Source organism: Anser cygnoides, chromosome 23 (genome assembly GCF_040182565.1).
Source record: "Anser cygnoides isolate HZ-2024a breed goose chromosome 23, Taihu_goose_T2T_genome, whole genome shotgun sequence".
NCBI classification, from domain to species: domain Eukaryota; kingdom Metazoa; phylum Chordata; class Aves; order Anseriformes; family Anatidae; genus Anser; species Anser cygnoides.
The window spans coordinates 2,944,687-2,967,321 of record NC_089895.1 but is presented as its reverse complement, the minus strand read 5'-3'; the positions used below and the strand labels follow the sequence as shown (position 1 = coordinate 2,967,321).

The window sequence follows — 22,635 nt, the reverse complement described above, 5'->3', positions numbered from 1 at the left end:
CTGTTACGTTATTCTGGCTGCTACAGAAGGATTCAGTAGACCTGTTGCAATCTTCACAGTGTTCTTTTTGCATTGACCGTATTTCTACTCTTCTCTTTGTATTTGCAGAAGATCATGCTTACTACTGATCAAGGGCCAGAAGAGAAGGAGCTAATTGAAAGAAACGTTCCTTTGGAAACCAATAACAACTTGGTTTCCAGCACAGAAAAAGCATATAGTCCTGATTTGAGTCTGACTGATGTGACACAGAGCAATGGAAATGCCCCAGATTGCCCTGTCGATTCTCGAGTGAGAGACCACACAAATAATCGAATTGGTAAGTCTTGCCTTTTTTTTTTTTCTTACTTTTTCCATTTTTAAGCCATAGGCACATAATATCAATCTGAAATTATTAGTAAGCTGGAAAATTATCTAAAGCTCTTAACAGAGCTGGCCCTGGACACTTGACTCTGTTTACCGTATGCAGGTTGGGTTATTTTATGTGTGGGGGGTATGTATGTATGTATGTATGTATTTATTTATTTATTTATGTGAGTCAAATCCAAGGGTTATAATGGCTAAGCTGATATCCAGAACTGTTTTCTTAGGATTGCTGGGAACCAGTCACGCTTTTGTAGAGGGCAAGAGAAGACAAAGCACAGAAAGAACAAGGAAAAAGTAAAAGCAGAAAATGTATCTTCTGTTTTTAGTGCCACAGATCAGCAAAGATTTTTGTTATTCTAAGCAGTTCAAAAAACAAGCTTTCGCAAAATGCCAATTCCCTGAACCGGGAGAGAGAAGGCTGTCTGGGGAGGCAAGGTAGTCAAAGAAATGAAAACCAGAAATCCTTAGCATTCCCTACATTTCTGTACAGTGCTGAACTTTGCCCAAGGACTGCTTTTAACACAGATATTTTTGCTTTTCAAAACAGCAGGAACATAAACATTGAACCATAGCTATCTTCCCCGGACCCCAGTTAATCGCTGCTTCTGCAAGATTCTTGTGAATATCTTACTGCCTTTTCTGATCTGTCTTTCTCCTGTAGTCCTTCAGCTTCATTACAGCAGCTTTATTACAGGAGAGCTGGATCTACTTGATCTAAAATGCCCAGAGTCCCCATGGCAGTGATCCAAAACCACGCAGTGTAGCTTAAAATGAGCAGGCCATCTTTATCACTTAGCATGTTCAATGCTTTTATTGTAGAGACAATGAAATAGGCAAAATATGTGGGTTAGTGAATTCTGTGTTTTCTCAGTGACACACTTGATTTGCATACCTCTGATTTTAAAAAGAAGCAAATAAAAGCTGAGTAGCAAGTTAAAATAGTGCATGAAAAGGAACCATCTCTAGGAACAGACACATTGTTACCTATGCTCAGCACTATTTTTTTCCTTCCTCAGAAAAAATATACATCATGAAGGCCGATACTGTTATAGTGGGGTCCATTTCAGAAGTGCCTGGTAGCAAGAACTGTGCTGCTAGGGGATGTGAAAGTGATGTTGATATCCAAGAAAACACGGAAGAGGAATTGGCGATGCACTATCCAGAGCAGGAGACAGAGTCTTTTCCAGGGAATGATGTCATGGTTCCTGTGGAAGAGGAGGGAAAGGAATTCCATCACCCCACCACTGCCACTGAAAAGTGATAGCCCACCGAGAAGGCGTGCAGCTACAAAAACACCCAGCGTGACACTAAGCCCAAATCTACAACAAGGGAGGTAAACACGTAGTGTCTTAAATAATCTGAAAACTCATGTAAAACACCAAAAAATATTCAGACAAGGAGCACTATAACCTATTTCATCTAACTAATGAGAGGATCATCCAAACTGTTGGCCTTTGTAGATCACATCAAATGTTTTCTCTTTCCCTTGCTCTCCCAGTATCATGCTGGAAACAAATTTGAGTCAAAGCTACAAAATTCAGAGGACTTCTGGATGCTAACTCAAGTTTCACAGCTTGCTTTCTCTGTGTGAAGAAATGGATCAAAACCTATGTCTGATTACTTCTATTAGCTATTAAAATTCTGGCCATAATTCCAAGTTAATCTTGACACCCAGCCATGTTTCACATATTGTTTCTGTTTGTCTTTTACCAACACTTCCAATTTTGACACAGATTTTGCAACGTCTAGTATTTTTCTTAAGGTCTCAGCTCTTGAATGAAAGTGGTGATAATTTCAGTTTTCACTAACAAATAGGACTCTTGCCTTGTGGACTTCATGAGGAAACAGGATCAACAAGCTCAGGAAACAGAAGACAAATAAAACTAGTTGAAGTTCATTGTACTTTAGGCCAATCCTTTTATTTTTGTCAAGTCTGATTCATGTTTCTTGATTATTTCAAATCATTAGTAAGCACAGAAAATGGACTCTTCTAATGGAAGCCAAACTAGCTGAACATTTGGATGTTGAATGAACTATGGGTTTAGGCCAGTGTGAAATCTGTAAAAAGGGAAAATAAGAAAAACTGGTATTCTACAAAAAATGAAGGACTGAAAAATAGGCTAGCAATTACTTCCTGTCACTTTGTCAATATCTGCTTGCTTTAGAAGAATTACTCATAATCATCAAAGTGACACTGAATTGTATATGTTCTTTAAAATAATTCTGTTTGGTTTTGTGGTCAACTGCCTTGTGTTACGCAGTTTCTCAAAGTTCATGCTGCTTGTTTGATAACTGTAAATGTAATAGTGCTGACTATGTTTTTGCACAGGACAGTGGAAAATAAGCAAGATGACAAAGTGTGCCTTAATAGTAAAAAAAGGAACCACAAAAACAATTACTTGCTTTGTAGTTTTACCCTGGACAGAGTACTGTAATAACAGCTGTGCAACTTCAGTGCCTTTTGTCTTAGAAGAAACAAAAGGAACGTAAAGGCATAAAAAAACATAAAAAACACCTTCTTGAGCAAGACTCACAGTACAAGTTACCCGCTATTTTACCTGTGACAGTGGCAGTAAGAGATGCTATTTAGGGAGAGAACATAAGCCCAGTTGATATCTGCTGTTTTCATTCCTCATACTTCTGCAACATCAGCTGTAATTGGATTAAGGATGTTAAAGAGTTTGTCCCAGCCTTTAGAATTCCTCTTGTTGCCATTAATTTTTCTTACCTCTTCTGAGTTTCCTGGTATAATCTTCCTCCACAATCTGTCACAACAGATTACAGATAGTTTCAATTCACCGTGTAAAGTACTTTTACTGTTTTTAAGATGACCTCTATTCAGTGAGTACCACCAGTTCTTGTATTACAGAATTTAGTGCAATACTGAGTTGCCGTTATAATACTTGACTGTACTCTCCCCAGCATCCAAGCTGAGTTCCTATCTTTTTATATTTCTTGTATAAGGTATCTGATCCACTGCCTTGGTGATTTTAGCTGACCTCTTCCTTATCTTCTCTAACTTCACTATGTTCTTCTGGAGGTCTGGATACCAGAACCATGTACTGCACTTAAGAAGAGGGTATGCCAAGGTTCTAAATGGTGGCAAAATTATAATTTTTATTTTGTTCTCAGCACCTTTCTACATGACGCCCAGCATAAATATATATATATATGTTTTTCGGGGTGTGAGGGGTGGGGGCTGTCCTTGCACAGAGGATGACTCCAAGATCCCTTTTCTGAGCCATAACTGATGGCTGCTAATTCAGCACCACGCAGGCCTGGTTTAGATTATATTTTCCTGAATCATAGAATGGTTTGGTTGGAAGGACCTTCAAGACCATCTAATTCCAACTCCCCTGCCATGGGCAGGAACACCTTCCACTAGATCAGGTTGCCCAGGGCCTCATCCAGCCTGGCCTTGAACACTTCCAGGGCTGGGGCATCCACAGCTTTATGGTCAGCCTCTGTCAGTGCCTCACCACCCTCATAGTGAAGGTTTTCTTACTTGTATCTAATCTAACCCTACCCCCTTTCAGTTTAAAGCCATTACCCCTTGTCCCATTGCTACATACCCTTGTAAAAAATCCCCAGCTCTCTCCATCTGTCTCCACAGCAGGGTTGTTCCGGCCTCTGATCATCCTCGTGGCCTCCTCTGGGCTCGCTCCAACAGGTCCTTGCCCTCCTTGTGCTGGGGTCCCCAGAGCTGAACTCAGGGCTGCAGGTGGGGTCTCACAAGGGCAGAGGAGAGGGGGACAATCCTCTCCGTCGCCCTGCTGCCCATGCTGCTTTTTGTGCAGCCCAGGATACGGTTGGCTCTCTGGGCTGCAAGTGCATGTTGCTGATTGATGTCAAGCTTCTCATCAACCAACATCCTCAAGTCCATGCACTCAATTCCAGCGTCCATGTCACTGACGACGATGTTAAACAGCGCTGGTCATGATACTGACCCCCAAGGAGCACTGCCACTCATCACTGATCTCTACTCGGACACCAAGACATTGACTACAACACTTTGAGTGTGACCATCTAGCCACTTCCTTACCCCCGGAGCTGTCCTTCCATCAAATCCACGTCTCTCCAATTTAGGGACAAGGATGTTGTGTGGAAAAGTGTTAAGTGCTTTGCACATATCACATGCATTGCAGCCTGTTAAATGTATTATACTTGATTACTTAAGTAACACTGACGATCTTTGAATTAAAAACACCATGGATTTTATCCTGTAGCCACGCTTTTTGTGTCTGATATGCATATGTTTCATTGCTCTTGATGCTTTCAGTACACAGATCAGTTGCAGAAAAAATATTTTTGCAGGAGAGCAGTTTGAAACTTAAGAAGCTATTAGTCAAGTGCAGTTCTTCTCAGGAGCGGAGCAGGAATTTAAGCCCTCTTAATACGATCCTGGCAGCGGGCAAAAGACATTAGCGAACGCGGTGCGGTGCAGTATGAATGAACGCTGCGAAACGTAAGTTCGTATTTTGGGGGCTAATAAATAAATAAGCGTAAATAAGAGCGCAAATAAGCCCAGAGCGCGTGCTGGGGACCTCCCCTAGGCTACGGCTTCCCGGTGTGAGGGCGGAGACCGCGGCTCTCTACCCCTGCAGACCCCGCGATGCTCAGCCCGGGGCAGAGCCGCGCTGCCCGGGGGCGGGTGCCCGGCGCTGCCTCCCGCAGGCACCGAGCGCGGCCCCGGGAGCCTCCAGCTCCGCCCCGCCGCCGGCCTCCGTCGGCGCGATGGGGCCGCGCTGGCTGCTGCTCGCCGCCCTCCTGCGAGCCGCGGGCGGCCGGGTGAGTGCGGGGGGCTCCGGGGGGCTGCGGGGGGCCCGCGGGGCCGGGCTGGGGGCAGGCGGCTGCCCGCCTGCGGCCGTGGAGGGGTTGCAAAGCGGGTGCGCTCCCGCAGGGCAAGGCGCCAGCGGGCATCTTTTCGCTGTCAAGCTCAACGCCGTGAGTAAGCTGCCTCCCTCTGCTGCTCAATTCTTCGGGAGCCTCAAGGCTCTTAGACTTCTTTCCCAGCTCGTCCTGCTCGCTTTGGCCAGGTCGGTGTTATTTCCTGGCTTTCCAAAGGGATGACTAACCGTTTTTTCCTGGATTTTCATTGGAAATGTGTTGATTTCTCAGGCTTGTTTGAATATTTGCAAAGATTGCGAGGGTCCTGGCAAGTGCGGAGTGTATATCTGTCCGTATTTAACACGTTATTTAAACAGGAAGAGCTTGTTGTGCTCTACTGCATCCCTTAAAAACATTCCTTATTTACATAGAAAAGCCCTTTAATTTACATCTAAGACCCGATGTGATGCAGCTGTGACCGTTCTCTTCTATATCTTGCTGAATTACTGAATTGTGTTCTTCAAAGTATCCTTTTTACTGTTTAAAGCAAAAAGTTTCATGGGATCTATTTGACCTCGGGTGTATGCTGTGCTGGTATGATGGATAGCATTTTTCTACCTGATTTTAAGATTTATTGGACTGTGAAGGTAAATGTGGAAATAGCTCTGAGATGTCCATTTCATTGCTTTTTCATGGGATGTGTGTGTTATTTACACGTTTATTTAGTCATATTAATTGAGCCTTCATAAGACAAAGGTTCAGTGAAACTAGGTTCGGGTGTCAGAATGTATATTGAACCTGGAATCACAGAGCTGCCTTTTATGGAGGACTGGGTGCTATATTGGGTTTGATAATATATCGGTTTTTTTCAGCTGCATTTCGTTTTAAATTCAGCCCCTGTTTGTAAGGTGGTAGTATTTTGAACATGATTCACATGAAACACCTTGGACTGGATGGGTTAGAGCAGATAAAGAAGGGAGAGCCTCAGAAATGTGGCAGATAGCATCAGCAAAATGTAAACATGAAGTTTTGTCATGCTTCTTGCTGTCAGCCTCAACAAAGGGTTTGTATTAAAAAGGGATTAACTTTTCTGTCACCCTAAACGTTATCTTATAATGGTAAAAAGCATGGAGGAAAGTTTCAGCATCACTTTTTGCATTTTCCTTGGGATCCTGACAAACTGAAGTCCATATATAAATTAGAAAACCAAACCCAGTAGCTTCAGACACATCATCTGCCACACAACAACAAAAAAGCCTGTTACATCAATTTTTAAAAGTGCTCAGTTAAAGAAAACTTAGTGTAGCTTTGAGGGAGAGAAACTGGTAAAGCAATAGCTCTCGAGTGACACACACTTTCTAGTATTCCTCAGCCTAACTAGTCTGAAAGATTCTAGCCTAATTCCCCGTGTTACTCACAGGAACTGAGCATATTTTTTGCCATTTTGAAGACCTCAGTCATCAGACCTTTTTTTTTGATTGAGAAACTTTCTCAATAGCCTCAGCCCTAAATGACTGTCCTTTGCAGAGCAGTGCAGTGTGCTCTGCAGTGGAGTTGCTGATGTGTGCAGAGGAAGCCATCCTCTGGCTGCTGCTGGCTGGTTTTAAAGGAATGCTGCTGGTGTGTGGAAGGTGCACCGGGCTGCAAAAGGATAAACATAACAGAGGATCTTATGGAAAAACCCTGAAATAAAGGGCTCAAGGCAGACTGCTCAGATGCCCTTCTTTTTTATGGTCAGAGCTAGGAAGGCCGTGGGTGACCTGCAACTTTCTGTTGTACATACCCTCATTTGTGGTTGTGCATCAGAGTTCATGGTAACTGCAAGTCTTAACAGACCAATGCAAAAGGCAACTGTGATACAAGCAACACCGTTCCAAGAAAATTCTCAGGCCTGCAATCTGTTATTCCCCCTGCTTTCCCCCTTGTTTGCCCGTGTAACTTTGCCTTCTGCAGGCAAAGTACAGATTTTAAGGCTCATCAGCTTTGAAAGCACCTTTAAGTATCAGATCTTGATTTAGTGGCTGATATCTTTTATTAGGGCAACATTTGGGAAAACAGAACAGCTTTTGGATGCATAAGCTGGAAGTTTTGAAACATAAGAGCTGGTATTCTGGAAATATATGGATATTGATATGTGGATATAATATATGAGATACTGTGTCTTCCTGCAAACTGCTTTGCATCTGTAATTTCTCTGTGTTGCTTCCTTATTCCATACCGCCTACTGCCACCTTGTTCTGGAAAAACGTTCTCATATTATGGTGGTGAGTGGCAGTGAAGTAGAAAATCCGTACCACTAAGCAAAAAGATACTATTTTCTGAGAAGGTGGGGAAAGTGCGGTTGTCAATCTGTTTGTGGCTATGCAAGGACTCGTGGTTTACACAAATAAAGCTGGATATAATATGGGAGAGCAATTCATTTAATGGACCTTAATCTTAAAACTTCTTTCAAATAGCACTCTAAGATTAGGTTATGCTTTGAGTATTGTTGGTATAGCCTGCTACCCTGATACAACTCCCACTGATTTTGGTGAGAATTGCTGTTATCTAAGACAACTCTAATCTTCAACTGAATTCTTTCTCTAAATGACCAGTTCAAATATTTTAAATATAATTTTGTTTTTTCCTGTCTTCAGAGATTTGGTGGCTCAGCAAATGGTATCTCTGTACCCTGAGACCTTTCCATAACAACAGATTTTTATGTCAGAGTCTTTGGTGACTTCATTGTGGTTTCATTTGCGTAAAGACTGTTATACACCAAATATAGTTCCTGTTCAGACTCCTTTGTTTGACAGCTTCAGTGTGAAGGCAACTGTATGAAAAGGAGACCAATAAAAGTGTAGAAATGTGACAGGATTAAAATATGGGGTTAAATCTCTTTGTTTTAAATGACTTTTTTGAGTGAAACTGAAAAGTATATGAATGGATGAATATATATATATATATATATATACACGCACACACGTAATTAGCTTGTTTTATTTCTAGTATTGAAGTTACTTAAGTTAATTATAGATGAAGTCCAAGAATTCAGGGACAAACTGTAAGGCAGGAAGTAAAGGAAATTATTTTTATTCTAATTAGTATTAAGCATATAGGGAATGCATTACATTGTCACGTGCTGGAAGAAGTTGACACTTGGATTTCTGATCTTGGCCTTCCTCACCAATAGGTAGAGCCAGGTTCTGATCCCTTTTAATTCTGAAGAAGTCTGAATCCAAATCTTGGTTTGGCCTCCATGATTCAGGCCCAGCTCCAGGACCGATACTAGGGTCTCGGTTGTGGTAGGCCTCCAAGTGCCTGTGTGGGAGGGTGCAGGCCTCAGGCCCTTTCCCTTCGCTCGAGCAGCTCCACGCAGCACAGACACAGTTCAGGCCTGAAAGCCACGCGACAGTTATGTACTCTGCTAGTTTTATCTCCTGGTGGATAGGAAATAGGGAATCTTGGAAACAATTGTGCATACATATTGAGAAGAGTCTATACTAGCCTCTCAGTTGGTGGGGAGGCTGCTTTTAACCCACTCCTCTCCAGTGACAAATTAGGTCACCTATCTACTGGATGTCAGTAGCACAGATGGGAAAATGAGACAAAAAATGCAGGGACCCTGGAGAGAGGATCTTGAGTAATTGACTTTTTGTACGTAACTTCTGTTGGTAACTTATTGCTTAAAGCAGAGATTGCAAAAATCTCCTGAGTAGTGTAGTTAAGGGCAAGCACAGAGTTTACTCATTTCTACTTTGGGTGATTGGGGATTACTCATCCTTCTTATGCTGATATCCTAGCACAAGAATGAAGTGCTAAGATATGTTGCCTCATTTGATTGATTTGCATAGAAACAGACTAGACATGTTTAATAATGTCTGTACCTCTGCTGCTGGATAGATGAAGCATTTTGCCTTCTACTTGCACCTGTCAAATTAGATGATTTTAATCATTTAATGAACCCCTTCCAAATTCTTCATTTTGTCTGTATAAATATCTTAAGTCTGTTGCTATTAGACACTGCTGCCAGTTCTGAGAAATGCTAGGGGTATGATGCGAAAGATGCAGCACCAGCTAAACTTCCTTCATGCTTATCTCCTTGCAGAACAGAATACAGTTAAAGCGGAAGACAAAATATGGGTATAAGAGATACAAGCAGTAATAAAATGTAGACTGTGGGATAGAATCAGGCCCCCTTACTCATCGGTCTTTCAGACTGAAGTAGCTAATGGATACAGATGCCAGAGAATTTCGTTTTGAGCAGCAAATATTGCACAGCCCAACTCAAACCCTGAAACTGGTGAGATGCCTAGAAAAGGTGGGGTCTTCTTGTAGCCAAGAAAGCTAGGAGAAATTTACAGAAAGAGGCCTACACTTGCTCTGACAGAGTAGGGGACTTGCTTACTGGCTTTGACAGCTTTGGTTAAACTATCTTACATGGGAATTAACTACTAAAGTTACTGGATTTGCTCCAGTGCAAGCCAGGTTGAGCTCATACGTGTATATAAATTTGATTTAGGTGAGTCTCTTTTGGTTTTCCATAATGTTCTTTAAGGCTACTTGGCAAGAAATTGTCAATTGTATGTCGCTGAGAGCCACAGCTCATCAGATAAACTTTCAGGGAGATTTTATCGGTCAGAAATATCCTTTCAAACACAACTTAAGAGAAACAGATGTAAACCCATCAACCAATAGGTTTTCCTGTGTCTTTAACTCACAAGGCAGTATTTACAACAGACAATGCAGAGGATGAGATAAGAACACTTTTTTTTTTGCCAGGAAGCCTCAGAAGCAGGATAATTTGTGATGTGGTTTGTTGTATTTCTTTCCTTTTTTTTTTTTCTTTTTTTTTTCCTGTCTGTGTGTTTTCACTGGAGTTTTACGATTTAAAATGACTCTCAAGTGCTTGTATTGATGAAGTTGATCATAGTGATGGCAAAAATGCAACTACAGCACTTTGACTTCTCTTAATAAATATTTTGATCTTTTGTCTCTTAATAAACAAGAAAAGATCTAAAATTTAAAATAGTATTGATGAGAGCAGAACTGTTTTCCTCTCCTTTGTTAGAGTTTAGTGTCAGTTTACACTTGCAAATAGTGTGGTTGCTCTATTACTTGTTGCCTGTTACCAAGTTCAGCATTAACAGTTATCACTGAACCTAGAAGGTATTGAAAAGACTCATTTTTCTTTTAACTCTTATGATTGTTAATCTCATTGATCATGATGAAACTGATGATGTTGAAGCCAACCTCCTGTTTCTGCTTCAAAGTCTTCAATCTTTGTGCAAACCCCCTTCAAATAACCTTTCTTAACTGAAAAGCAAAACTGGAGGCCAATGTATTTTTTTGGAGATGTATGTGGCTGCAGCCTGGTTCCTGCAAAACAGTCTTTCTTCTCATCAAAAGGCAAACAACAGTATTTGAAGTATGCAGCTTGCACTCAGCAGCTGTTTCTAACTTCAGCTGCTCTGCTGTTTAAGGAGATTAAAAAAAAAAAATTGGTGTCATTCTTCCTCACCCCATCATGGTTTCTAGCCTGCTGAAGGGGTCTTTTCTAGTTTCTTCTTCACTTTGCAACTGGTCAGTTTCTCGTTAATCTGTGAGCAAATGGGGCAAGTACTGGTGAAACCTGTCCCCAGTCTTTCTGGTTTTGAGTCTTCAACTCAACTGACTGATCAGAAGAGAGCAGAATTGTCCTGGTTTCTGGTCAGTGCTACCAGTGTTCACAGTGGTTTAAATAGGAGTGGTGAAATTTCTACTTCAATAGTTTGGTTTCCTTTTTCCTGGAATGGGTGTTCAAACTTAAGAAGGCCTATCTCTGCCTTCACATTCCCAGGAAAGGCTCTTTCTGTCAGTGACTATTGAATAGATGTGTTAAGCCCTGTTTCTGATATACAGATAAGAGGCAAAACATTTCCACAAACTGCATAAGAAAATGTGGGTTCCCTTTAAGCAGTTGTTGAGACTGGGAATTGTTAGTCCACTTTGTCAGTAATGTGAAGATATAATAGGTAATCAACATGTTTTTTCAGTAAGGAGGAAGGATATTTTCATTACTGGCCTCTAAATGGCTGGTTCCTGTTTTGATTTCTCTTTTTAATATTTTTTTTAAGTACTTCTCTAAATGTGTGTAGATTATACATGGAACAATCTCCTCAGACTACAGACAATTGAGCAGTGTCACAGACTCTTTGATCACCTTCTTTCTGATCTGGCAGGAAACTCCTACGCTTATACTAACGTTAGATTTTTTCTTTTATTCAGTGAGTGTGTATTTCCTTTTGAAAAGAGATGGCACTTCCTCAAATATTTTGACACTTGTTCGTTGAAGTCATTGATACAGATCTATATGAGCTGAAAATTAGGTACAGTGTATTTTATGACTGTTTCATATGTGTTTGAACTGCCATGAGAGAGGTTTTTTATTACTCTTTTTTAAAGACTTGTAGCCAGTTGCTTCTTTTCAGAAGAAGATGTGCTTTTTTTCAGAGACATTGTTTTCAAAACATCAAGGCCTGTTCTTGTTTAAAAAGGGAATCACAAAGTGTTTGGAATTATAAAAGCTTTATTTTTATTTTTTATTTTATTTTTCCTCTTTCCTTTGGTCAAACAGCTTTAAGGGGTAGAGGTTCTTTCACTGAAGGGACGGATTATTTTGCCTGGATATTGCATGGGTGTAAGCGAGGGCATAATCAACACTGAGCACAGTAGAAGATTCAGTTTAGCATCATGTGTCCTTTACACCCACTGATGAAAACAGAAAGATTCCTTCAAGCATTGCAGTAGTGCTAGACCCACAGCTCCCTTCTCCGCCAGCTTGGGAGGCCTGGGGAAAATAACAAGAGGTAAAGTCAATCTTGTAGTTGGCTCTAAATGTGTATGGGGAATTGACCTGCTAAGTAAGAAAGTATGATTTTTCACATAGCCATTTCGCAGACAGTGGTTCTCCCTGCAAAGCCAAATATAAGAATTTATGTTTCACTGGTGTTTTCTCAGAGGTTGCTTAAGTCATGCCGACAAAGAACAGGTACGTAGTCCTCTGTTTTAGGGGATTCAGTAGTAACCAGGTGTGCTGCTAACCCCATGGTTCCATTGCATTGCTTTGAACACAAAACCTGGAGAAATTAATTTGTTCATTGTGACAGATTGAAAACAGATCTTTGAAAAACAGATGAAACACTAAATGGTCTCAGGTAGGTCACAACCTGTGTGTTCTTCAGTTTTCTGGCCTCTGCTGCTTTCTGATTCATCAGGCCTACATCAGCATCTCGGAAAGGAAGGGATAATAACTGCACTGATCATTAAGTCTTTGTCTCTTTTGACTCTCTGCTATAGGGTCAGGATGGATTTGTGACTCATGGTTTTCCTTCAATTTCTCCTAGGATTATTCATTGCCTTATACGCCACAGTTTGCACAATGCAGAGACCCCAGCACTGAATTCTATGAAGAAAGACTTAACAAGTGTTGCAGCCAGTGCCCTCCAGGTAGTTTATAATTTAAACTACTACTTTACACAGCCAAATTCAGACAATTTTCAGATGAGTATAGTACGTGTTGATTATTGACACATCTGAAGAGCATAAGATTTTTGCTGTTACAATGGACTCTTAGCTGGAAGACAATAAAGTACTCTGTAAAAATATCTGCAGAAGAGACATATTGTTCATCAGAATTGGAGTTGTGTTACAAGTTTAACTTGGCTGGGGCTTATCAGGAGCACCATGTAGGCTGCTGAGCTCTTGTAAGCACAGCTTGGCATGGTGTTTTAATTCAAGCATTTTTAAATGAACATTTGTGTTTAAAAATGAAAGAAGAGCAACAGCTAACTAATGAAATTACAAATATTGAACAACATTGCGGACTCAAGCCCACTAACAACAGATATATTGTAAAACGGGATGAGGTATAGCTTATTTTCTGTACTTTGGCGTATGACTTACATAAGGGGCTTGCCGCTGGGCAGGTTAATCTCTAATTGCTCATTAAGGGAGTATCGTTGTCTCTTACTGTAAATCAGACACTGCAGACCACTGTCAGAGACCAGGTACAAGACCACAGAAACTGTCTGCTTTGAGGTTATGTCACTCCAGTGATAATTATTAGTGGCCTTTTGTTAGCAAAAGTTGATGGCAGAAAAGAGGGTGTGGAGAGTGTTTTTTAAGTTTTTTTAGGGTATCATAATGCCATTTGTATATTTTAATAGTGGAGTTTTTGCAACAAGTTGGCATTATAGAATTACATTAGACACAGAAAAAAAATGTATCTTTGTCTCGCAACATGCTGAGCAAACAGAATTTGTCTCCATAAATGCTGAGTTCCTGTCAGAGAGATCCGGAAGTTTAAGCAGGAAATTAGCATGTGCTGAACTAGACACAGTTGTTTGAATTAACTGAAAATGTCTAGATAGATCTGTCAAGCTTCATTTGTTAAAAACATAGTAGAGGAAAGATGATAATTCATAATTAAAAATATTTTTTACCATAATTTGTCAAAGATTGGAGTTTAAATCATTAGTAGGATGTGGGAGGTGGAACTTCAAGTAAGTACACGCAAAACAGTCTTGGGAAATAATTTCCATGGCTCGCCTCCAGGCCCCTTCTTTTGGAAAACATTCTCCAAGCAGTTCCAGAGATTTTTTGTAATGATGTCCCCTTCCAACCATATCTTCCAGGATATTTCTGCACAGGATATGAGACATTGACTTTTATCTTCTTCCTCCTTTCACGAAAGGAGGAAATGGCAACTGAGGTGTTTTTCTTTCTCCAGAAAGGATATGTTGGAGCTCATGTTTACTCATTGCCACCACTGCACTAAATTCTGTTTTTGGTGAGAAGCATTGGTGGAAAGAGGAGTAGCAGGTAGTTACTGGAAAAAGCACTAAAACCTGACTGTTCACCTCACTGTGTTCCTGGAGAAACTACCTTTACCAGCTTTTGATACTGTTTGGAGTGCCAGTAGCTTCAGAAACTCATTGCTTTGATGTGTTAAGACTGGCTGATGATATTAGGACTGACTGAAAATGTGAAGGAAGAAGAGTGAGCATTTCTAAAGAGCTACAGCTCATGTCCTCTCAGCATTGACTAGTGGTAAAGTTCTCATTCAGCTCTGCTTGCTGTGACACTTTATTTTGCCTTCTTCATTTGTTGCTGTTAACAACAGTAAAGGCAACACCCAAATCATAGAATCATCAAGGTTGGAAAAGACCTCCAAGATCATCTGGTCCAACCATCCCCCTACCACCAATGTCACCCACTAAACCATGTCCCCAAGCACCACGTCCAACCTCTCCTTAATCACCTCCAGGGATGGTGATGGCACCACCTCCCTGGGAAACCCATTCCAATGCCTGACTGCTCTTTCTGAGAAGAAATGTCTCCTCATTTCCAATCTAAACCTCCCCTGGTGCAACTTGAGGCCATTCCCTCTAATCCTATTGCTGGTTATCTGCAAGAAGAGGCTGACCCCTAGCTCCCCACAACTTCTTTACAGCTACCTGAACGGAAGTATGTCATTTTAGCAGGTGCCTGACTTTCAGCATGAAACGCGATCCTGTGTGTTTCACCACAAAACATAGCTTATGTGAGGATAAAAATCTTAGTTTTATGTACTGTGTTAACTGCATCTAAGTACATGCTGAAGTGTTTTGTTCAGGACTGAGGCCGTCTTGTTTTGAAGATGGCTGGAATTCACTGAAATGAACTTAGGAAAAGTGATCAGGCATGAATAACATAAAAGAAGTCAGAGTTTCCCTGTGTATACATGCAGTCCCCCTTTAAAGCAGTACTTTCTTGGTATGCGTTACCACCCTCATAGTGGTGATGAAGGGAAAAGGTTTCCGTAGCTAAGAATGAAACATACCTTAATCAACTCCTAGTGATCTTTTCCAATGAAATGCTTTCACCATTTGTTTGGTTTTTATAGGTCAGTATAAGACAGAGAGCTGCAGTCACAGTGTGGACACAAAGTGCAGTCCTTGTAGACCTAACACATATACAGCCATCTGGAATCGGTCTCCTCAGTGCTTTGCTTGCTCACCACCCTGCAGGAAAGGTAAGCTTTTCATAATTCATATGAAAAAGACATTTGTCTTTGACAGCCTGCTCAAAGAGATGGCTTGGTTTAAATTTGACTTTTCTCCTAGGAAAACTCTTAAATAATGTTTGTCTGTGACTTATATAATTCCATTCTTATGCTTTTGCTACTTGTAAAATTTTGGAAAAAAACACAAACAGGGAACAGACTTGTAAGGACCCCTTCCCTCTTTCTTTATAAGCCCTAAAAATGAGACACCAGTCTTATGTTCTTGGAAGGTAAGGTGCTACATTAATAAAATATATACAAATGTCAGAAGTAGAGATGAGCACAGGTAACACAAATGTGCATATTTATGGTTATGATACTATATACTGTACCTGCAGCTGCAGGTAGAGTTTCAAGTGTGAATTCCACAAATGCAAATTTCAAATCTCCTATACGGACAGACTCTTCAGAAAATGTAGATGTCGAGGCACATAATGTATTTGCTTTATGAAGTTATACTAGTCTGAAACTGCAAAATTGTCTTTAGTCTGTGGTATGCAAACATCACCTCATATTCACTTGATATATTGCAGACCAAGATTTTAAGTGTTTCTAATGTAATCTTGCTTTATTCTTGTTTTAAAAACAGGATTTGTACAGAATCAAACGTGCACTAATTCACAGGACAGAATCTGTATTTGCCCACGCAATGAGTACTGTATTTCAAAAATATACCAGAACTGCCAGATATGTAGAGTGCATAAAAAATGTGGAAAAGGTTACCGAGTTTTCAAAAGAGGTAATTTAATTCTCAACTCTCAGAATCGACACTGTATCTCAACTCAGATCTACTGTATGGAGTTGGTTATTTATTGCCTAAATAGTCCATTAATATTTTTGAATCTGCTTCCAACTTGGTAAATTACATTTGGTAAAATACATTACATATCGTCTTTTAATTCCCTACAGTTTTGCATTCTTCTTAGTACGAGAATAATCGTAGCACATAGACAGTAAAGAGAGCAACAATATTCTCAAGAGACACATCCAAAGAAAGAGAATGCTGCAATCTTTTATTGCCATATACCGTAAAACTCCCCAATCCAACTTAATCTGCTTTTGTTTAGCTCTGCTGTGTGATTTCTTCCATACGTGTCAGATTCAGGACCACATATTTCCTGTTTAAATCCTTGAAGCAGGGCATCCGGTTGAATTTTTCTTACATTAAGTAATGAAGATTCTATGCTGCCCAGCAGAATGAATCTCTATTAGATAAAATTCACATGATAAATAATATCCAATGAGTTGGAACACTGAATATTATTAAGAATCACTTGAAAAAATACAGAGCTCCAACAGAATTCAATAGGTGATCAGCCTCTTAGGGACTAGGGAAAAAAGCTCCACTTTTGTCTGTAGTGCCACATTTTAACGTTTTGGTAGGTTTTAACCTTGACTATCAAGGGTACCAAAGTAACGGGTAATTAATCTTCTGATTTGTGTGTGGGTGGAGTGTTTCAAATTAATCTCTCCCGCAACAGTCAGACTGTAGTTTGTATACTGCCCCTGTATCACTTTCAGGATCTGTACCACAATTTGGTTATTCATTCTTGTTTCTCACTATATGACTAACTGGAGTTCTATTTCTTTAAAGGAACCGATAGCACAGATACAGAATGTAAACCTTGTCCTCCTGGCACTTTTTCAGACGAGGAATCTTATGATACCAACTGTATACCACACACAGTGTAAGCCAGAGTTTCTGTCAAATAGTCTCTATCTGTATACAGGGTTGCTTTCTTTTCTAACTTCTCTTTTTGTTTCTTGCAGTTGTAAATCAGTGGCTGTTCCAGGAAACAGCATGAATGACACTGTTTGCCATGACTCAGGAAGAGCAGCTGCCACAGTTCTACCTCACACTGTTGTAAACGTGCTCCCAATCCAAAGTTCAACTTCCAACAAACCTGACGTAGTAACTCGACCTGTCATACTAAACTCTGTACCCGACATGTCTCACATCATCGGTGAGCTATTAACTCATTTAATGTCACTTCTGTCTGGCTAGGAAGCAAGATTATCTTTGGTTGACAGCTTGTTTCCAAAACCAATTACCTGTACTTAGGCAGAACCTCAGAACAGCTGAGTTAATTCAATGACACTGCTTGTCCTGTGTTGCATAATATTTACCTATACATCTCCCCTGCCCACTGCATTCCATGTTGTCTTAGATTCTGGGCTGAGGCAAGCTTCACTTCATAAACCTCCTGGAAAGAGGTCTTTGGAGACTTCTGGCAGCCTTTCCCAAGACAGTGAATCCTTATAGCATTCACAAGTGTGGACATATTCTCTCCTGTTCATAGTCTATCCAGAAGGCAAGTATATTTAGGAGTATTCAGGACTGCCTGGCCTTGTATTTAATGAACTGCTCTTAGGCTGGTGAGATACCTTTTGTGACTGAGGCCAAAAGTCTGTCCTCACTTTTTGGAACATGAAAATTCAATTTCATTTTGGTGGAGTCTGAAAATGAGACTTAGGTATTCGACAATGGAGGCCTCACATGTGAATCTCAGACATACCTGGTACTTATAAATTTAGTTGTGATAACCATGGAAAGAAACTACAAAACTGCTTGCTTCTAATTTTGTCCCTTGACAGACTGACCTGCTAAATTACTTACCTGGTTTTTGCTGTTGTTGTTTTCTGTTTTTTTTAATTGTTATTATTCTTTTATTTTCAGGATCAGTAACAGGGCTGTTGTTATTGGTCCTGTTAATCACTGTTTTGGGATATTGCTTAATCTCAAAAAAAAAAGGTAAGATTCATGAAGGAAAACCAAACAGTTCTTGTAAGTACTGTCACCTCATTTTCTACTAATTTGAGCCTAGTAGCTGACCGATGTCTTAGAAGGTGCTAGTTGTCTTTGAAGCTTTTCTTGTTGCTGGTTATGGATGAAGGATCACCAACATGTAGATTCATTGACATCTAATAATATATGAGTGCATTTATTTTTTTTCAAGGGGAGAAGGCAACGCTTTACAGACTCCTGCCTCACTAGCTGGCAGCCTTATAGCATCATGAAACTCTGAGGAACTTTTGACACCATTCCTCTGTTACATTGGGGGGTAAAATTTGGCCAAAGGATTCAAAAGTCAAAAGGAGAGAGACTACCAGAAACCTCATGCAAAGCAGCTTGATCACATAAGGTTTGCAGGCACAGAAAATCAGAATTAAAAAATACACCAGGAATTCCATGTGTATTTAGAGTAAAAATGTCTTTATTAAATGACAAGGTGAATTTCAGCTTAATACAGGGATACGCTGAGGCAAATATGCCATTCAAATCTCTCTTGTTCCTTAGATTTTAGATAGTTGTCTAAACATGCAATGTGCCGGGGGAGTTGGACAACTGTGAAACAGTTATGCTCCTAATGGAGCTTGTTAAGTGTTTTGTACTTCACTTAAATATTGTACATTATTGAATGCTATAGTTATCATTAAACAGTCACAACTGTAGTTTATTGTTATCAATACCTTTTCTCAATTACACTATACTAGAAAAAATATTAATTTATGCAGAGGGTTCTCTTTGCTCACTGGCAAAATTCAACGTAGCTTACGAACTTAACACAGTATGACTTTCAACATTTTCAAGTCACATGTACTAAACATGCATTTGGAGTTCACTCCAGGAACAGACTATCTGAAAGAGCAGCTCAGACTAGCTGAGAGAGCAGCTTTTGCAACTGAGACAAATTTTGATGCTAATGAACCATCTTTCCTCATTTGCAGCCCCTGCATACTTGCCACCAACTAGAGAAGCAGATGCGGTGAGTGTCACTCATTTCTTTCCATCTTCTCCACTTTAACATAGAATCATGGAATTTTATCTAATTACATGTAAAAGAAAACCGCACAGTAGAAAGGCAACTGGAGTGAGAAAGGGGTGGTTTGGACCCCAAACTTAGAGTGTAAGATGTACCTTTTATAATCTATGACACTAATTTTGTTGAATGCCTAATGAGCTAGTAGGAGTTTTACTTACAGTCATGTCTACACAAATGGGGATTATCGGTGGTTTCTTTAGCTGCCTAAGTACTGACCAGTTCTTTGCTAGTGTTCTTTAAAAAGATAATCAATGTTTTGCATTTTTCTGCAACTGTTTCAGCCTTTTTCCCCTTCAGAGAAACAGTGTGACAAAAAGATAAGAAATACGGGATCGCAAAACTCCAGCAGCTGTCAACAGGAGGAGCAGCATCTCTTGGAAACTCCTGGGTCAAGTAGTAGCTCCCTGAATAATCCAACTGGGTCTGCAAGAGTCGGTGTAATAAATAACAAGAACAATGAAAAGAAAGAAACAGAAAGATTTCCACAGCAATATTCAGCTGCAGAAGGTTGTAAGCTTCACAGTGGAGACAGACACAACTCTGCAAGTTCGGGTAAGAGTCTCTCAAAGAATCTATATTGGAATGTTCCAGAACCTCTTGAAATTTGATTGTCAGTTATGAGTCTTTTTAGAAGTTTATATGACAGGATAAAACATTATGCTGAATATGGCTTCAGCAGAGAGAGTATTTAGTAACCTTTGAAAAGAGAAAGTGATTGTTTTAAGTTGTTGGCCTGGTATAGTGGAGACCATGCTCAATGGAGAAAAAGTTATTTGCAGGCTAGGGAATCAGAGTGATGGTATCTGTAAGTGGGACGAAGAGACAAAGGGAGCAGTAAGAAATGAACATTGTCCAAAGCATTCAAAATGGAAACAAATGGATAGGGGTTTGGCTGGGATCCAGAGCTCTGTATGAATTTTTACAGCTTTTTATCCCTGGCATAACACTTAGATTTTATGGTACCACCAAAAAACTAAAAGGTTGCAGAACCAACTCCACCAGTTTACCTAAATTAAGTAAAGCAAGAAGGTATCTAGTATCTAATTTAACTTTTAAATCAAAGAACTGGATAAAAAAATTGAACCGTCCTGTTCTGCGCTGCATTCTTCCATGCTTAATCTGATTTTTTGCTCTTCAACAGAACACTCTGGTAATGGAGGAACACAGGTGAATGTGACTTGTATTGTTAAAGTATGTAATCCAGATTGTGGTTCCCAGTTCCCAGAACAGACTGGTTCAACTAGCATGGATTATGGAAACGTTCGTTATTATTCTCCAACAGGGGAAGAAATTCCCCTTTCAAAAGAAGAAAACTCCTTGAAAAAAGAAACAGAAATTCACATCTCAGTGGAAGCCAAGGACAATTTACTTCAGGACTTAGTTCCCGAAGAAAAGAAGTTTCCTCTGGGTGTTCAAGATGTGGGGATGAAAACTGTTTAAAGGAGATAACAGATCATACACTGATTGACTGATAAATTCATCAGATAACCCCTTATCTTCTAAAATAAACATGTTAAATGTAGCATTCCTACAGAGTCTTGAAATTTCATCTGAGTATAGACATTTATTTTTTGAAGTTTTTAATCTCTTCTTTGGCAGCTTTAAGAGTTGAAGGATCACCATTGCAGCTTTGAAAAAGTTACGACTTTTTAATGCTTTTTCTTTTAAACTGAATGGCCAACTCCTCCCTTTCTTCTGTGATACCCTGAAGAAACCTTTGCTAGCTTTGAAAAGAAATGTTTTTCTAACTTGATGCCATTTACTTTTCTCCTGAAACTTCTTGTGATGATAATTTGGGATCAGGTGTGCCATATGTCAAGAACATGACTGTGAACACCACTTCTGAGTGACTGGATTAAAATTATCATACAATTGTCATACAAATTGTCATACAATGCTAATGAATTATCCATTTAACTTTAGTTTTAAAACTACTGTGTTCAATTTCCCATCCCATATTTTCAAGGATTTGCTTTTCTCCAGCTTCCTGGATATTTATTATTACAGTTTGCTTTCTCTCCTTATTGGACCAAACTTTTCTAATCAACCTTACATATATCAAGGAGTGGAATCTTTTACAGGAGCTTTTTTTTTTTTGCTAGATTATTATGTCTAAATGATAGCATTATTTCATTAGCTGTACATAGTTCATTTTATTTTAGAAAGGAAAATCTAGATTAAATAGTTATTTTCTTCAAGTAGAAAACAATTTCCTGTTATTGACAGCTCTAAAATTTGTCATCTTTGTGCTCTGGCTGATTTAATATGGTTCCCTGATTTGATTCTGACCTTGTTTTTGAGGTTTTCGAGGCTAACCATGAACCCAAAATATTCTTCTCTACATTCCAGTGGATATTAGAGAAGATCCAGATGAATATGTGGGCCAGGCAGCTCACCCCCACTGATCTCAGGAAAAGGACGCTCTCTTGACGATTGCATAACTTAATCTGTAAAATGTGGAATTGACTCAGACCTCAGAACCAGAAAATCCTGTTGTCTTCCACGTGTTGCTCAATGCTGAAGATCCATCCACGTCTTACAGAAAATTAGTAGAAGAATAGCATTTATTCTACAGCTACAGAAAAAAGACTTTAAAATACATATTTTAAACTACAAAAAACCTGAGATTTATTAATATTATTTCTAGAAGTGGAAACTGACAAAAAAGTCTTTAATTCTACTATGATTCTATGAAGACACTTTTTACAACTGTATATTAAACTTTTACTTGAGGGTCATTTTCAGAAACGACTGTGAAACTGGAAACACTGAAACTAGGGCAAAATTGAAGGATGTAGGAAAAAAAAAGTTTTATATAGTACTTTGAACCTCTTCTGTTGTACTGAGTATTTTAATATCTTGCTCATCAGCTCCCAGTATTGGGACCACATGGGAGAAGCAGCAGCAGCTTTTTGAAGAAGTTTTAAAAATGTTTAAAAAGGAGGATCCAGTTATGGTAGTTAATTTACTGTGTTTTCAAATTATGGAGGAGTGTGACAGAAGGCAAATCCAAGTTTTATGGGGAAGTATGAAATGTGCTTGTATTTGTTAATTAAAAAAAGACTTTTTATACTTGTATTTTCGTGGTTCCTACCTCTCTCCTAAACAGAATTCTAATTTTTATCTAATTTTTAGAATGGGTTGTTTCATTCCACAGGCTAAACAATGGCATTCAAAACAATTTTATTTCTTACTGTTACTGCCTAATTAAAAGAGGATTGATACACTGCAGTCTCAACTCCCGTTGTCTGTGCATAGGCACTCTGAAGAGGATTCTATATGCAAATATCACTGTTCCATTCAGAGTTGATGAACAGACATAATATTGACCTCCTGTCTGGCCCAATGGACCTTTAATGCTTTTAAGAGCCAAAGAACTTGTTTATTGTAACTTGCTTGACGTTGTAGTTTCTGTGAGGGGCCGGTGGTGCCATCACTGTCCCTGGGGGTGTTTAAGGAAAGGTTGGACGTGGTGCTTAGGGGCATGGTTTAGTGGGTGACAGTGGTGGTAGGGGCATGGTTGGACCAGATGATCTTAGAGGTGTTTTCCAACCTTAA

The 22,635-nt window shown here is 39.7% G+C and overlaps 2 protein-coding genes across 12 annotated transcripts in view; both read left to right on the top strand.

Moving 5' to 3' along the window:
- Positions 1–4,581, top strand: part of TNFRSF8 (TNF receptor superfamily member 8) — a 31,219-nt gene extending 26,638 nt beyond the window's left edge. For all 10 annotated transcript variants that reach the window (XM_013187924.3, XM_013187922.3, XM_013187923.3 and 7 more), the window contains 2 exons: positions 109–316; positions 1,380–4,581. In XM_013187924.3, the coding sequence (XP_013043378.2) occupies positions 109–316; positions 1,380–1,624 (453 nt within the window). In that variant the 3' untranslated portion in view covers positions 1,625–4,581. The remainder of the gene's footprint in view (positions 1–108; positions 317–1,379) is intronic.
- Positions 4,582–4,985: 404 nt separating this feature from the next.
- Positions 4,986–22,155, top strand: TNFRSF1B (TNF receptor superfamily member 1B). Of its 2 annotated transcripts, none has more exons than XM_066982284.1 (10): positions 4,986–5,151; positions 12,555–12,657; positions 15,095–15,223; positions 15,843–15,992; positions 16,848–16,941; positions 17,024–17,217; positions 17,931–18,005; positions 18,983–19,020; positions 19,359–19,629; positions 20,219–22,155. In XM_066982284.1, exons 1-10 carry the CDS (start codon positions 5,098–5,100, stop codon positions 20,515–20,517), a joined length of 1,407 nt encoding a protein of 468 aa, XP_066838385.1. In that variant the 5' UTR covers positions 4,986–5,097; the 3' UTR covers positions 20,518–22,155. The 2 variants fall into 2 exon arrangements, with proteins under 2 accessions (XP_066838385.1, XP_066838384.1); XM_066982283.1 differs by lacking the exon at positions 4,986–5,151 and adding an exon at positions 5,428–5,837.
- Positions 22,156–22,635: the final 480 nt, after the last annotated feature.